This window comes from Eschrichtius robustus, chromosome 2 (assembly GCF_028021215.1).
Source record: "Eschrichtius robustus isolate mEscRob2 chromosome 2, mEscRob2.pri, whole genome shotgun sequence".
NCBI classification, from domain to species: Eukaryota; Metazoa; Chordata; class Mammalia; order Artiodactyla; family Eschrichtiidae; genus Eschrichtius; species Eschrichtius robustus.
The window spans coordinates 152188826-152205658 of NC_090825.1; the positions used below are offsets into that span (position 1 = coordinate 152188826).

At 37.0% G+C, this 16833-nt stretch overlaps 1 protein-coding gene across 1 annotated transcript in view; it reads left to right on the forward strand.

Annotated features, from left to right (window-relative positions):
• The window catches only part of LOC137759769 (ELKS/Rab6-interacting/CAST family member 1-like), a 186402-nt gene that overhangs the window by 61965 nt on the left and 107604 nt on the right, over positions 1 to 16833 (forward strand). Inside the window, 1 exon segment of the mRNA XM_068536384.1 lies at positions 16273 to 16689. Coding sequence (XP_068392485.1) covers positions 16273 to 16689 — 417 coding nt within the window.

A 16833-nucleotide genomic window follows, 5' to 3' on the forward strand; every position in this document is an offset into this window, starting at 1 on the left:
ATCCTGCCTAAAGTAGGGCAGTCTGTGCCAGTATCAGCACAAATAAATCAGTCAGCCTTTCAGAAGTCATTTCCTTTCACACCAAGTCTTCCAGATGCAGTTCTCATGTTCCTCATTATTGGGTGAGCTGTTAAAATGAAGACAACTATTGATCCACCATCAGCTCCTATTTAATTGCTTAAAATTTCCAGCAATTAAATAGGAGCAAATTCTGTCATTTAAGAGAAGTGACTTACTATTGAAGAGTATAAATTCTAAAGTTGTAGTTAAAAAACTTATACAGTACATTTTTTTTTAATACAGTACATTTTTGATTATGTCCTAGATGAAAAAGACAGCCAGTGTCTGGGACAAAAGATCAGCAAGGCTCTGTAAAACCTTTGTCCCATTTTAAAATGAAGTATTAGGACATCTGTGCCATAGAGATTCAAGCTAGTGTCCCTGAGAATTTTCAGCTGCACCAGAGTGGTGATTGCTCAACAGACTAAACTGGAGAGTGTGGGATAATTATCACAAGAGGACCACACACAATGATGACATGGAAAGTGATTAATTACAAACAATCAATAGCATAAGAAAAGGATATTAAAAGAAAGTTTTTAGAGGTACTGATTTCAATGAGAAAAGGCTGGTGAGATATTTTGGTTCTTTATTAATTGGTTTTCTTCATGCAGGGCTTTCAAAAAGAAAACAAGTAATTTGAGCACACTAACCAACTTTATTTTTCATGAAAAAAGAAAGCCCTTTGTGATTTTAATGCTGCTTAACTCTTTTCTTCACCGTTCATGCGGTTATAATCTTAAGCAAACAAACAAAAATTTGCTATTATAAGGCTGTGGTGCTTCAATGGCAGTAATGGCACTGACCCTAGTACAATTTTCAGTAGATAAACAGAGCTAATTGATTTATAACCATTATTCTAATTAAATGATCATAAATAATAAGCTTCATGTTAGGGATTATGTTATCAAGTGTGTTGTTTTGTCCTTATTTCTCAAATGTTTTACTTTGGTGAAGAATTACAAGCTGTAAATGGTACAGATGAACCGGTTTTCAGGGCAGAAGTAGACACGGATGTAGAGAACAAACGTATGGGCACCAAGGGGGGAAAGTGGTGGGGAGGGTGGGTGGTGGTGGGATGAACTGGGAGATTGGGATTGACATGTATACACTAATATGTATAAAATAGATAACTAATAAGAACCTGCTGTATAAAAAAATAAAATAAACTTCAAAAATTCAAAAAAAGAAAAAAAATAGAATTACAAGCTGTAATCCAAATGAATTGAAGGGACTATTGAGATGATCCAGTCATTGCTTTTTGAAAAACACTTTAAGCTGCAGACCCCTTTTTTCAAATGAATAGTATTCAGATATGAAAATAAAACTTATTATTAATTAATTAATTTATTTATTTTTTGGCTGTGTTGGGTCTTCATTGCTGCGCACAGGCTTTCTCTAGTTGCGGTGAGCGGTGTGGGGTGCAGGCTTCTCATTGCGGTGGCCTCTCTTGTTGTGGAGCCGGGATCTAGAGCGCAGGCTCAGTAGTTGTGGTGCACGGGCTTAGTTGCTCTGCGGCATGTGGGATCTTCCCGGACCAGGGCTCGAACCCGTGTCCCCTGCATTGGCAGGTGGATTCCCAACCACGGTGCCACCAGGCAAGTGCTTAAAACTTATTTTAAGAAGTAAAATGAAAAAGAAGGCAAAGCTGTTCTGATTGAGACAGGACTGGGGAGCCCAGATGCCCCAGTGTGGCCCTGCCAGGCATTCCCTGAAGATGTTCTTTAGAACCCCTAGGGCTTCCCAGGGCTGGGTTCAGTAAGCCACTAACCAAACCTTTTGATTTTACAAACAGGAGCAACAACAATAACTGCCATTTATTGATAATTTACAGTGTGATAGGTGTTCTGTCTTACTGCTAATTATTATAATAACCCTGTAGATTAAGTTTCATAATGTTCATAGTATAGATTAATAAATTAAGGCTCAGAGTATTTAGTTAACTTCACTGAAGTCATCCTGATGGAACCAGGAATTGAACCCAGAGCCAGATCTTTCTTGGTCTGTGTTCTCCCTTTAGAGAAAGGGTCCTTATCAACTTCTTTCAGTTTCTGTGACACAGTTTTCCTGATTTCTACCGACTTCTCTGACTGCTCCTCTTGTCTCCTTTGCCCGCCTCTTACCCTCTGCCTGCCATCTAATGTTGAATCAGTCCTATGACTATCTCCTCTTGCTGTGTTTTCTTTTCCTAGGGAGGCTCATTCACTGCCTTGGCCTCAGTTAACATCTGTGTATCAGAGCTTCCACACTTAACATCTTTAGCTCATATCATTCCTCTAAGCTCCAGACCCACATGCCCAGTTGCTCCCTCAAACCTTTTCTCAGCATCTCAAAAGCACATTACATTCAGCTCAAGATTTCCCCTCAATTCTGGTCCTTCCTTATTTTTTCCCATTTTTGTTTATGGTGCCACCAACTTGTCCATGGTGTTTAAGTCAGAAACTTCAGAATATTCCTTGATTGCTTCACTCCCTCATTTCCCACCCTGCCAGTCAAATCCTGGTGATCTTTTTTCTCTGAAGTATTTCTGTAAGCCATCCATTTTCCCACCCCACAGCCACTGTCATAGTTTGGTCATGTCGCTGTTGGCTGACATTATTGCAGTGGTCTCCCAATTTTCCCCAGTCTTTCTGTTTCCCCCTGATGTGCAGCCTCATTGCAGCCAGTCTGGGCTTTTGAAAGTGCCCATGTGATGTTTGAATCCTGGCTCCACCACTCACTAGTTATGTGAGCTTGGCAGTCTGCTAAGTCTTTCCAAACCTTAGTTTCCTCATCTGTAAAATGGTTATATAATTCTTACCTCATGTACTTGTTCTAAGAATTAAATGTGGTAGTATGTGCCCGGCATCACTATTAGTGATGATGGTAGAGATGATCATACTCTGCTCAAAACTTTTTCAGGGCTTCCTGTTGCCCTTAAAGTCCAAAACTCTTGTCACACTTCCTTGGTGCTCAGTCTCCTTAATCCCTCAAATGTGCTGTGCCCCCTCCTTCTTGAGGGTCTTCACCTAAGTAGTCTTCTCCTCACAGTAGAAGTGTTGTGTCTTTAAATAGATAATGGAAGTTAACTCATTCTTCAGATCTCACCCAGCCCCCAAATCTTCTCTTATCTTTTACTACCTTGGATTGATAGCTTTTATCCCTGTTTGCAGTTATAATTGTGTATTTTTGTTGCTGTTGGGATTAATGACTCTCTTATCCACCATTATCTGTCTTATCTACCTTTATATGGAGACAGACCATGTTTATTATACCCACCTGCCATTGTATCTCTGTCAGGGAGCTTAAGGCCTGCTACTAACTAAAGATCTTTCTTCCATCAGTGAGGGATTATACTTCAGTATTTTTTTTCTGTTCTCCAATGTTTGGTTAAGTTTATTTTTCAACAGCACTGCCTCCTTTGTGGGCAGAATTGTCTGAAATGGACTCTTTCATGTTCATTACTAGTTCTTGTTCTTGATGGAGAGAACTCCGAAGGTAGCCGGAGCCCTCTCAGAATCTGTCATTCTTCTGGTATTGAAATAGGCTAGGGGTTCGTTTTTCCACCTAGGATAAAGTGCTGTTCTTGTGTTCCTGTAGGTTTTGTGTTTTTGTGGCACTTGCCTATACGTTGGGATTCATATTTTCTTTTGCTTAAGTCTGTATAAGAAATATGACATATTTTAGGTCCACTAATGTCATCAAATGTTCCTTTGTGAACCTCTCATTTAAGTTTTCTTGTTTTTGTTTAGATACCTTGGGTTAAGCAAGTAGCTTTATTTAAAAAGCCAATTTTCCTTATAATATGGGGATCAAAGAATGTGTTCTTAAAAGCTGTCAGAAAAAACGAATTATATAAGCATCTATCCCAATTCATAAGTTTAGTTTAAAAATATTTTAAACATTAGTAATGAATCAGGTATCCCTGTGTTACTTTTTTGTTTCTCAAATACCTGAGAGAGAGAAGAAGCCTGCTTATTTATTTATTTTCCAATAAATATGAAAGGGATAGAAAGGAAATCCTTGAAACTGTTGATTATTGTTGCTTTCAGATTTTCAGTGTCCTTATCTCTAAGATCATTTTTATAGGAATCTTTGACATCAAAATTTTGGTACTGAGATTAAAGTAGTTGTATTTTGTGGGGATTCTCAGGGAAAGATGCCATTTTAGGAAGTAGGGTGAGCGGAGAGAAATTAGGATTCTTTCCAATCTTTTCTGTTTCTTCTCTCATTCCTTCTTTCAGAGAGAAAAGATCCTATAGATAGAATTATTGCTTTTTAAAAAAAATTCTCAAGCCTTACAGCGATACTTGGGCTCTGCTAATTAAAGTAGCTTCATAAGTAATAACTTTCTTTGAAAACACTGTCTTTATTCCTTATGGATGGAATTGAATGCACAATCATTTAGCTTTTCTTTTTTTTTTTTTTTTTAAGTAGCAACCCAATCCATTTCCACCAAAAATTTCCTTCTAGGAAAGTGGTTTTATGATTAATGGAAAGTGTTACATGATTAATGGTTCTGTAGATATGAAAGTTATAGGCTGGATATCTGCTCCCTTTTATCATCTGTGTCATGCATCTTGTTTATAGTAAATTGAAAAAGGTACATTTAAATGACCAGTAAGGTTGAAGACACGCTCTACTACCTGGCAGTTTCATTTCCGTGTGTCTTCTTGAGAGAAACTTTTGCACATGTGCACAAGGAGACAGGTAGATGTACATGTGCCTGTTGTAACAGTGAAAAAAGTGGAAAAACATCTAACTGTTCCTCAAGTAGGTGAGTGGATAAGTTGGTATTTATTCACAAAATGGAATATGAGTACACAGTCCTTTCCTCCAAAATACTTAGGGCACATGTATGTTGGAATTTAGATGTTTTTCAGATTTTGAAAGGTAATCCAGTATATAAACTGTATATTGTGTAATACTTCCATTGGGATCTGGACAATACCCAGTAATCAAACATATTAAATCTGTAGCAAAACTTAGGAATATTCATATTAAATTGGATAAATAAATGGTAAATAGCCTCATAGCAGTTGAGTCAGGTTTTTCCATTAAGCTTGGAGAAAAATTTAGTCTTTTTAAAGCTCTTTGGATTTTAGAATTTTGGATAAGGAATTGTGAAACCTGTATTATACAGTTCATAAAAGTGAATGAGCTAGAGTTACGTATATCAGTGTGGATAAATCTCAAACACGTTTTTAAAAAATTGAAGTATTGTTGACATATTAGTTTCAATATTTTGCTATTGGGATACATTACAAAATGATCAACACACTGGGTCTGGTTAACATCCATCACCACACATAGTTACAAAGAACTTTTTTTTCTTGGGATGAGAACTTTTAAGATCTACTCTCTTAGCAGCTTTCAAATATGTAATACAGTGTTATTAACTATAGTCACCATGCTGTACATTATATTCCCAGGACTTATTTATTTTTATAATTGGAAGTTTGTACCTTTTGACTCCCTTTACCCATTTCACCCACTCCCTGTCCCCCACCCCTGGCAACCACCAATCTGTTCTCTATCTGTAAGCTTGTGGTTCCCCCCGCCTCCGAAATGGTAAGATTTTATTTTTTTTATGGCTGAATAATATCCCATTGTGTATATCTATACACATATGTGTATAGATATACACACCACATTTTCTTTATCCATTCATCCATTGATGGACACTTAGGTTGTTTCTATATCTTGGGTATTATCAATAATGCTGCAGTGAACATGGGGGTGCGGATATCTTTTCGAGTTAGTTATTTTTGTTTTCTTTGGATAAAAACTCAGAAGTGGAATTGCTGGATCTAATGGCAGTTCTATTTTTAATTTTTTGAGGAACCTCCATTACTGTTTCCTATAGTGGCTATACCAGTTTACATTCTCAGACACATTATGTTGAGTAACATGAGCAATTTGCAAAGAGAATCAAGAACAGATGACATCACTTCTGTGAATTTTAAATAAGCAACAGTGAGGGGTGGGGGAGAGAGAGAGAGATATCTGAAGCAAATAAGGCAAATTGTTGATGGTGATTTCCATACGTTGTTGTATATTTGAATGAGTCTCTGTAGCCCCAAGCTTCTGCTTTCTTCTCTAACCGTTTTAAGAATGCAGGGTTACAATTGAATTAGGTGATAGAGCATCATACATGTTGGGAGTGGAAGTGTTCTTAAAATCAACTAAATTATCCTTCTTTCTTTTAAGTGAAGTCATTCCTACTTGTTAAGAAATTATCTTGAATATTTATTTACTTTTCCCTTTTCTGACCTATGTCTGTTACTTTTTTCTCTTTTAATATATTTATTTTTTGTTGGAGTATAGTTTACATACAGCAAAATACATGGATCTTCCGTATCATAGTTCCATGAGTTTTGACAAATGCCAGTAGTCGTATAATGCAGTCTTACGAAGATATAGAACATTTCCATCATCCCATAAGGTTCCCTTGAGCTCCTTCCCAATCAGTATTTTCCCTGCCCCGAACACATAGATAGTGTTCTAATTCCTTTCACTTTAGATTAGTTTTGCCTGCTCTAGAACCTCCTATACATGGAACCATATAGTCTGTACTCTGTTGTGTTTGGCTTCTTTTGCTCAGTGTACTATATATTTTTTTTAAAGTTTATTCGTGGGCTTCCCTGGTGGCGCAGTGGTTAAGAATCCGTCTGCCAACGCAGGGGGACACGGGTTCGAGCCCCGGTCCGGGAAGATCCCACATGCCGCGGAGCGACTAAGCCCGTGCGCCACAACTACTGAAGCCCCCGCGCCTAGAGCCCGTGCTCCGCAACAAGAAGCCACCGAAATGAGAAGCCCGCGCACCACAATGAAGAGCAGCCCCCGCTCGCCGCAACTAGAGAAAGCCCATGCGCAGCAACAAAGACCGAACACAGCCAACAATAAATAAATAAAATAAAATAATAAAAAAAAAAAAAAAAAAAAAAAAGTTTATTCGTGTTGTTGCATGTATCCATAGTCATCCTAATATTGAGTAGTTTTCATTGCATGGATATTGCATAATCAGTTTGTCCATTCTCCTGTTGATGAGGTTGTTTCCAGTTTTGGCTCTTATGAATAAAGCGGTTGTAAACATGTTTATACAGATGTGTTTGTGGCCATGTTTTTATTTCTCTTGAGGAAATATCTAGGAGTGGAATCGCTGGGTCATAGGGTAAGTGCATGTTTAACTTTCCCCTAAAAGTATGCAGTCAGCTGAAGTGAAGTGAAAGATTTTGTGGTCATAGACCTAAGTATTCAAATTGAAAATACAATGCGATGAGTAAATATGGATGTAGGAGATGAATGAAAATAATGGTAACACATGTATTTATTGGAGTTTATGTGATAAAATTGGTGAGAGTCGAGAAAACAAATGTATTTTCCTTTTAAATACCCCGTGGAGATCCCATATGGTTTTATTTCCTCTCAACGTGCTGCTAAAACATGAAGCAATCTTTTGTATTGTCTGTTTACTACCTAAATTGATTTTCAAAAAAATTTTACTAATTTTTAAAGATTTCTTTTATCTACTTAACATTTTTACAGAAGCATGTGCAAAAGAGTCTTTGATATGCCTTATTTGATGGTTGCCATGGAAAAATTAAGGAATTGTATACAAAGAAAATAATATTTATACCTTGGTGTTTTGCTTTTGAAACAATTATGATTTCTCCATAATAGTTTGACTTTTTATTGTTATTTTATCCCCAGATGCTTCTTTAGTTTTATTTATCAAGATTCTCTTTCTCTTTTTTTTTTTAAATAAATTTATTTATTTATTTATTTATGGCTGTGTTGGGTCTTCGTTTCTGCGCGAGGGCTTTCTCTAGTTGCGGCGAGCGGGGGCCACTCTTCATCGCAGTGCATGGGCCTCTCATTATCGCGGCCTCTCTTGTTGCGGAGCACAGGCTCCAGACGCGCAGGCTCAGTAGTTGTGGCTCACGGGCCCAGTTGCTCCGCGGCATGTGGGATCTTCCCAGACCAGGGCTTGAACCCGTGTCCCCTGCATTGGCAGGCAGATTCTCAACCACTGCGCCACCAGGGAAGCCCTCTCTCTCTCTTTTTAATTACACTTTTTAAAGATTTGTTCCTTGTAGAGAAATGCAGTTAAATTTTATATGTTGATCTTATATGCGCCAGGCTTGCTAAACTCTTTTTTTTTTTTGATATTTATTTATTTATTTGTTTTATTTTTGGCTGCGTCAGGTCTTAGTTGCTGCACGCGGGATATTCCTTGCGGCATGCAGGATCTTTCGTTGCGGTGCGCGGGCTCCAGAGCGCGTGGGCTCTGGTGGGCTCTGTAGTTGTGGCACGTGAGCTGAGTTGCCCCGTGGCATGTGGGATGCAGAACCCACGTCCTCTGCATTAGAAGGTGGATTCTTAACCACTGGACCACCAGGGAAGTCCCTTGCTGGACTCTTAATTATACAGATATTTTGTCTGTAATTTCTTCTGAGTTTTCATCCTACAATCTCTGTATAATGACTGTTTCTTGCTTTCTAATTCTTATACCTTTGATTTCCTTCTCTTGTCTTACTGCACTTGGTCTTAGTATCTCTAGAACAAAATGCAACAGTGGACTGTTGTAGTCTATCAGTTGCCTAGTGTAGATTTGATTTTTACAAGAAAGCCCATTATTAAAGAGGTAAGTCTTGAAAAAAAATGTGAGTAATTTGGTTGGTTTATTCTGGTTAGCTGATGTTCTTTGTATATGTTCTATGCTATTTTCTCCCCAAGACAGAATTATTTATGTAAATAATTTTGATGGGCTTCATTTCAGTTTAACACAGTTTAGTGATAGTGTGTGTGAAAGCATCTTAAACAATCGCAGTGTACACGAGTGCTTTTCTGTAAGATTGTAAGGTCATGATCTCTTTGTACTCTCCCTCAATATCAGTCTTCCTTGCCTCTTCTCTTTCTCTGGAGGAAAAGGCGGGGGGGAAAAAGGAAAAAGGAATTCTATAGCTTCTGGAAAGCTTTGGGCACACAGTGACTTCAGTGTTGACATAGCTCTGTGGGACACAGACATTAGCCCGTTAGCTTTATGCCATGCCCTGCAGCTGAATGTCAGCAGGGACCCCCCCCCCTCCCCGCCTCACAGCCAAGCTGCTGCCTCCGGTGTGTGTTTATTCAGCTGAATCCACTCCCAGTTGTAGCATTGCCAGGGTTAGCTCTTAACATGTTCACAGCTGATTGGTATCGCTTAACTCTTCTTTCTTTACCCTTCTTTCTTCACCCTTCTTGATTTATATACTAGTATTTCAGGGACTAAATCTGGGAATTTTGTTAACCTCATTGACGTCTGTTGCAGGTGCTTGAAACTTTTGGGTTGTAGAGCATGAAGAAAGAAGTGAGGTTGATACTTAAAATGCTGCTAGACTGAACAGTACCTTTATGGTCCCTTGTATTTAATTCTGCCTTTGCTTTGTTAGTACTGAGCATTCTCAAGTTAAACACTATGGAAATGGTTACTATAGGATCCCTCTGCTGGTTGATTTTACTTTTAAGGTTAAAAAAAAATTTTTATTTTGATGTTATTTTTTAATGGAATGACGTCTTCAATCCTGACATTGCTTATTAGTATGATATTTTTACTACTGTAATATCTGGTTTGGGATATTATCTTTTCTTCTTTCTGTACTTTTCTTCCTCCACCCATTCCTTCCTCTCTGTTTCTGCCTTTTGTTCAGTTTGAGAGTCAGACAGGCTTTCTAGAGGAGGTAATGCCTGATCTAAGGATGAAAGGACAGGTAGGATTTAGCTGGGAGTGAAAGTGAGGGACCGGGTAGAGGATATTCTTTATTTATTTATTTATATTTATATTTATTTATTTATTTATTTATTTATTTATTTATTTAACATCTTTATTGGAGTGTAATTGCTTTACAATGGTGTGTTAGTTTCTGCTTTATAACAAAGTGAATCAGTTATACATATACCTATACTCTTTAAGTAGAGGCTAAGGGGTAAGTAAATGGTATGGGAGTTTGGGTAACTGAAAGCTATTTGGAATTTCTAGAACTTGTACTAAAATCAGTTTATTGTCACTTGAATTGTTGTCTTGATGAGCACACAATAATAGAATGTATTATGACCTCAGGACTTCCCCATTTTGATAGTATTTTTGTTTATTCTTTAATTTCTCTTCTGGGTTATGCTGGCATAAAGGCAGATGTTCTTTTTTCTCTCCTGGATTCAGTAGCAGAGAGTAGCTGCTAGGACTCTGGAATAATTGCTTGTTCATTTTCTTGACTCTGACATCTTTTTTAGAGGAGAATAAGCTCAAAGTAGCATTCATTTAAACAATTTAATCTATCCATTTGAATTCTGGTTTGGTTGTTTCTTGCACTGTAGTATGTCTCTTGCTGGTGTTTATTTAGATCAGTCTGAGAACTTGGTTTTGGTTTAATATTTGAGAGTTTACAGTGCGCTTTGCTGCACAGAAAATAAATCCTTGTCAGCAACTGAAAGAATCAACGGAAAGAATACTAGACTAATGATCAGACGAAATGAACTACCTTAGAGGCTCTTCCTTTGTCTCAGTCTTGGAGATTCAGACTCATTAAAAAACTTTGAGTTTCTTCTAAAATGATAGAAATTAGAATACTTTCTTTTCATATTAAAGATTCATGAATCCAAATCATAGTGATCTTATAGAATCTGAACTTCATTCGAGTATGTTGCATATATAATAAGTGCTTTTATGTGTCCCATTTCTCGTTCTTGAATATTCTTAATTTAAAATTTATAATAAGGTATAGTGCTGGTTTGTGAGTGTGTATATATAGCTATTAAGTTTTACCACTTTGTAAGCTCCGTTTTTGGATAAGAACTCTATCCTACACTTTTGGTGTATGTTGTATAGTATTAAAAGTATAAAAGATTCTTGTTGACAGTTAATTATTTGAAAATGCTTCTCTTCACTTCAGATCAAACACAAATAAATCCAGAGTGTATAATTAACATTTTTTTAAAAAATTAGGATTGCATTTAGTATTTTGGCCAGTTTGTATTTGAGATAGAATTTTTTGTGTGTTAGCTGGTAAGGAACTAATTGTTACAGAATAAGAGTAATTCTCTCTGTTATAGGGGAAAGATATAATTTTCCAGGGACTTGATTTGCATCTACTATCCAGTAGCCATTTACTTTCAAAATAATGCGTGAAAATTTGTTTTTGTCAATCTTTCATCAAAAATTTATTGAAAAAAAAAAATTTATTGAGCACTTACTATACCAAACACTGTGCCGTGCCCTAGAGTAAAAAGATGAAAGTCCCAAGTTCTAGAAAGTTTTTCTTGAAGACAGATACAAAGAAATAAATTGCAGATTGGGCTGGTAAGTGCTCTTCTTAGGGACACATACGGTACAGCACAGATCAGAACATCACAGAGCCTGAGGATCGACTTGGGTGATGTTAGTAAGAATTATTATAAACTCTTTTGCATCTTGCATTGATCAAGTTTCCTCTATGTATGTATTTACATGTTTCAGAAAAAAAATCGTTCTTAATTTAACATAATAGGATGCAGTACTGGTATTTTTTCTAATGGTTATCTTGACAAATAGTGCATTGAACTCTCTGAGATACAGTATGTTTGTGATGATGACCATTTTCATGTATCCATAATATTCTTTTTCTGTAACTAAAAATAGCTCTAGACTCCTTGGTTCTGTCATTTTAGAAATCAGGATAAACTGGATCAAAGCGTTCTCTTGTTCAGAGAAACTAATGGAAGTTTTGCCTCAGAAGAGCTTCTGATATTTGTCTAAAATATATGAAGCATTGTTGTGATGTTTTGTTGTTTTTGAGATGTATTTTTCTAAAAAATGATCATAAACCCTATCAGAGATTTAAGAATTTTCATTCTATTGTTCACAACATCCTACCATTTCATTGAGATACAGCCTGGTGTAATTTTAGCACAATCCTTGGACTAAATTTTAAGCAGTTATTCTTCCAGTCTTCCAGCTCAAGCTGAGTGTTAGAGTGAGCAGAAGTAGACTAGTGAGTGTTGGTGTACAATTTGGCATGTGAGAAGTGTGAGATCATTTTGGAGAGTGTCATGAGCAGAATTCCCAAATAGAAATTTTCGTAATATCTGACAACTGAGATTGTCCTGCTAAATTCAGCATGTGTTTTTGGTCGGTCATGGTAAATGTCTGTGATATGTGCAGATATGCTCCCTTTATCTTCAGTATGAATGTGCTAGAGAAAGAGCAGCCTGGCTTATTGCCTGCTGCTTCTTTCTTCTCCCAGGGGAGTTGGCAGGAATTTTAATAAAGTGAATCTAGCTTGAATGTAGCCTAAAGAAGGGGTGCTGATTCCCATTTCAATGGAGAAAATTGCTGTGTAGCCTTCTCGGCTACCAGTCAGAGCATCATTTTAATTCTGTATTCTAGTAAAATGGGTGCAAGCAGAGCTGAAGAAGCAGGGCACATTAGTCGTTGTATTTTCTTTCTTCACCAAAACAGTGCTTGCCATACTAGTATAATCACAAGTGCTAAAGTGTATGTGAGACTGTTAGCTGTCGTCAACATCTGTTTCTCCTGATTTGAATGAATTTGGTGATGAGTGTCCAGAAAAGGAGGGACAGTTGTACCTAGAAATCAGTTTCATTGTTGAATTTAACTTCTGATATTTCCCTGTGGGATAAGCTTGCTCAGAATTTATTTGGATTTTTTGACTTCCAAAGGTAAAGAATGAAACTGGAGGTTGATTATAGGCTTCAGAGAATTAGCATTTTGACACATCTTTTTAGTAAGAATTTTGAACTCCAACAACTGTTGAGAATCTTTACAGCATGATGCGGGTAGTTAAATTTATTTAAAGAATCATATTCATGAATTCCAATACCTGATAATTTTATTGTAAATTTATTTTTCGTAAGAAGAAGCCAGTGCTTTTCGAGAGTTTGAAGACTGCCATAATTGAAAGTTCACTACTTGCTAAGCATAATACCAAAACCAGAAACTATAAAAGAAGAGGTTCTTATCTTTGCACTAAAAAAATTCTGTACTTAAGTTGCCATAAACTATGTTAAAAGAAAAATGACAGATTTGGAAATATATTTGTAACATGCACAGCAGGCAAAAGGTTGTTTTCCAAATATAAAAAGATCTTAAAGTGGATTAGGAGAAAGGTTAAATGTCCCCAAAACAAAATGAGCAAAGAACAAGAACAGATGAGTCACAAAGGAAGGAATACAAAGCGCCTGTAGATATGTGAATAGATATTCAGTCTTACTTGTAATCAAAGGAAAGCCCAAAAAAGACAGAGAAGAAAGAAAATACCCAGTTGTCAAAGGTATAGGAAAGTGCTCAGACATCGTTTGGTGGAAGTTTAAATCTGTACAGACCCTTTTAGAGATAATTTGTTGTGTGTATTAAAATCATAACTGCATACCCTCTGATCCAGGAATTCCACCTTTCAGAATTTATCTCCAGGAAAAATTTGGATAAATGTGCAGAGATATACATGTGAAGGTGCCTGTTATAATAGTGGAAAATGAGAACCAAACTAAATATTTATCAATAGTTATAAGTAAATTATTTAATATCAACACGTTGGAATTCTATGGCAGGCATATTTTTTCCCCAGTGTTTAAAATCGTTGTAAAATACAGCTTACATTCACCGTGTTAAATTTACCATCTTAACCAATTTTCAGGTGTACAGTTCATAAGGTACATTCATACTGTTGTGCAGCCATCACCACCATCCATCTCCACAACTCTTCATCCTGTAAAACTGAATCTCTGCACCCATCAAACAGTCACTCCCTGTCTCCCGTCTCCCGTCTCCCCAGCCCCTGGCAACCACTCTTGTGCTTCCTGTCTCTGTGAGGTAGACTGCTCTAGGGACCTCATGTAAGTGGACTCGTGTAATATTTGTCTTTTGTGACGGGCTTATTTGATTTGGCATAGTGTCCATCCATGTGGCAGCGTGTGTCAGCATTTCCTTCCTTTTTGAGGCTGAAAAATATCATTAGGCATTTTTTTAAATTTAATTTTTGGGTGGGTAGTACATACATTTAGTTCAAATTCAAGAGGAGGGAGGGTTAGGAGGAGAGAAAGATGGGAAGTGGCTGGGAAGTGACTGCAGATGTATATGGGATTTCTCTTAAGGGGTGATGGCAGTGTTCTAGAATTAGTAGTGATCAATGTATAACTTTTAATATGCTGAAAACTGCTGACTTACACACTTTAAACTGGTGAACTTTATGGCATGTGTGAATTATGTCTCAATAAAGCTATTATTAAAAAATTTTCAATGTCAGTTACACCTCAGTTAAAAAAATTTTTATGCGGAATAGAATAAAGTTTTCTTACATGTTGTCCCCCAGTGATTCCAGTTCGTTCCTCCCTTCCTCCCTTCTTGCCTTCCTCTGTTCCCCCAAATAACCATTAATTATTACTTGTGTAACATTACAGAAGTATTTTTATCTCTTATGATATTTTTTATTTATAGTAAATAGTAAATATTTATTGTTCCCTCCCTTTTAACCAAAGTGGTAGCAAATTGAACACAGCCAAGCAGGCATCTCTGAAGTCTTTTCTCTTATTTTTAAAGGTAAAAATGTCCCTTTTTATTGATTACTTGCTTACTGTAGGGGATTTAGATAGTACAAAAAACTATGAAGAAAAATGTAAAATCTACCCATACCCAGACACTGGTAATTGTTTGCATCCTTTTAGACTTTTCTCTGCATGTTCATACTTTTTAAAAATTAGAATCGCGATCATCCTATACTTGCTATTATATATCTGCTTTTTTACTCTTAATATGTTGTAACTGTAGTTTTTATCAGTAAATATAAATCTACATTTAAAAAAATTGATGCATAGTATTAAACTGGGTGGACATTTCTCATTTACTTAACTCATCACCTATTAATATCCATTTAGGTTGTTTCTAATTTTGTCGCTGGTGTAAACAACAGTGAGCGTCTTTGTACACTCGCCAGATCGTTTCCTTGAGATATTTACTGCTGTTTTGCAGTTTGCCAAAAATTTTAAACAATGTCTGTTTTAACATATATGCCACAAAGATTTCAATGATATTATTAGCTCTGTGAAAAGATGGTGCAGGCATTTATAGCCTCACTTTAAATATGAGGAATCTGAAACCCAGAAAGATGGCAATGTGTTCCAAATTAGGTTGCTCTTCAGTGTGAGAGCTGGAACTAAAACTCCTGTCTTCTGATTGTGGGTTAGTTTCCTTCCACTGCGGCACACTGCCAGACCTTGAATACCTTGAATACAAAGGGTGATTTTCTATTGTTGCTTCTTCATTTCTAAAAACGTGATTCTTGATGTAACTTCCTTTTAGGTTCTTTGTATAATGTTCTAGAATTTATCCATTCAGATTAAAGGTTCATATACCTTCGTTAGGGATACAGGCTAAAGATATACCCTCTGGAACATTTTACTAGCTTATCTGCACTAACATTTTCATTTAATTACTCAAATTACTCACTTATATTGTTATCTTCTTCTGTATAAATAGCACACACAGCCTCAGTTTTTTGTGTTTTGTTTTTTGTTTTTAAAGCTTCAAGTTATCTAATTACCTTTGGGTACTAGCTTCAGTGGGCTGCGAGAATTGCTTTAATTCGAATGCCAGCTCTATTACTTACTGTGTGAACTTGGGGTGAGTTATTTAAGTCTCTGTATGCCTGGTGTCATCATCAATAAAATTCAAATAATAGTACATGTGTTATAGTGAGGATTAAATGAATTAACACATAAGGAGTGCTAAGCACATTCTGGCATGCACTCATATGTTTATTATTTAATGTGCTAACTTAATTGTAAAGCACTTAAAAGTCATTTTGTATTTTGCCATCCTTTGTGTTTTTTGGTGAAATTTTTTGTATGATGTGTCCGTATTCCTATAGGTTTCCCCTGCCTTTCCCCACTCCTCACCTTCAGTTCCGTGTAATACCTTCTGTTAATCTTGAACACTGTCTTTATTTAGTCAAGTAAAGTGAGGAGCTGCCAGACTTACCTTGTTTCCTGTTGGTAATAAACACAAATTAAATTACTGACATTTTACAGATTATCTCAATCAGTTTTAAAGACAGTGTAAAACAGAATAATGTGAATCCTCATTTGCTAAATGCAGGGTTCTGAGAGCTGTGGTAGCTGCTTTCTCATTCCCCGTTGTCTGCTTTGTTTCTGCTACTTGAGGAGGAAAGCTCATTTGGGTTTTCTTTTTTGTCTTTATACCAGCACATGCAAATGACAGTCCAGGCTCTCCAGGATGAATTGCGGATCCAGAGGGACCTGAACCAGCTGTTTCAACAGGATAGTAACAGTAGGACTGGTGAGCCTTGCGTGGCAGAGCTGACGGAGGAGAACTTTCAGAGGCTGCACGCTGAGCATGAGCGGCAGGCCAAGGAGCTGTTCCTCCTTCGAAAGACTCTGGAGGAGATGGAGCTGCGGATTGAGACTCAGAAGCAAACCCTGAACGCTCGGGACGAATCCATCAAGAAGCTTCTGGAGATGTTGCAGAGCAAGGGGCTTTCTGCTAAGGCTATTGAGGAGGACCATGAGAGAACAAGGAGACTGGCAGAGGCAGAGATGCATGTCCACCACCTCGAAAGCCTTTTGGAGCAGAAGGAAAAAGAGAACGCTCTGTTGAGAGAGGTGAGTGGCCACTTTCTCAGTTGTTATGACTGTCTTTTTTTCCTGATTAGTCAGCATTTTGACCTAGATAAATTTATATGCTCTCCTGAGCTAGTGTAAGGGAATTTCTTCTTTCTTACCTAAGTTCTGCACTGATTTCTGTTC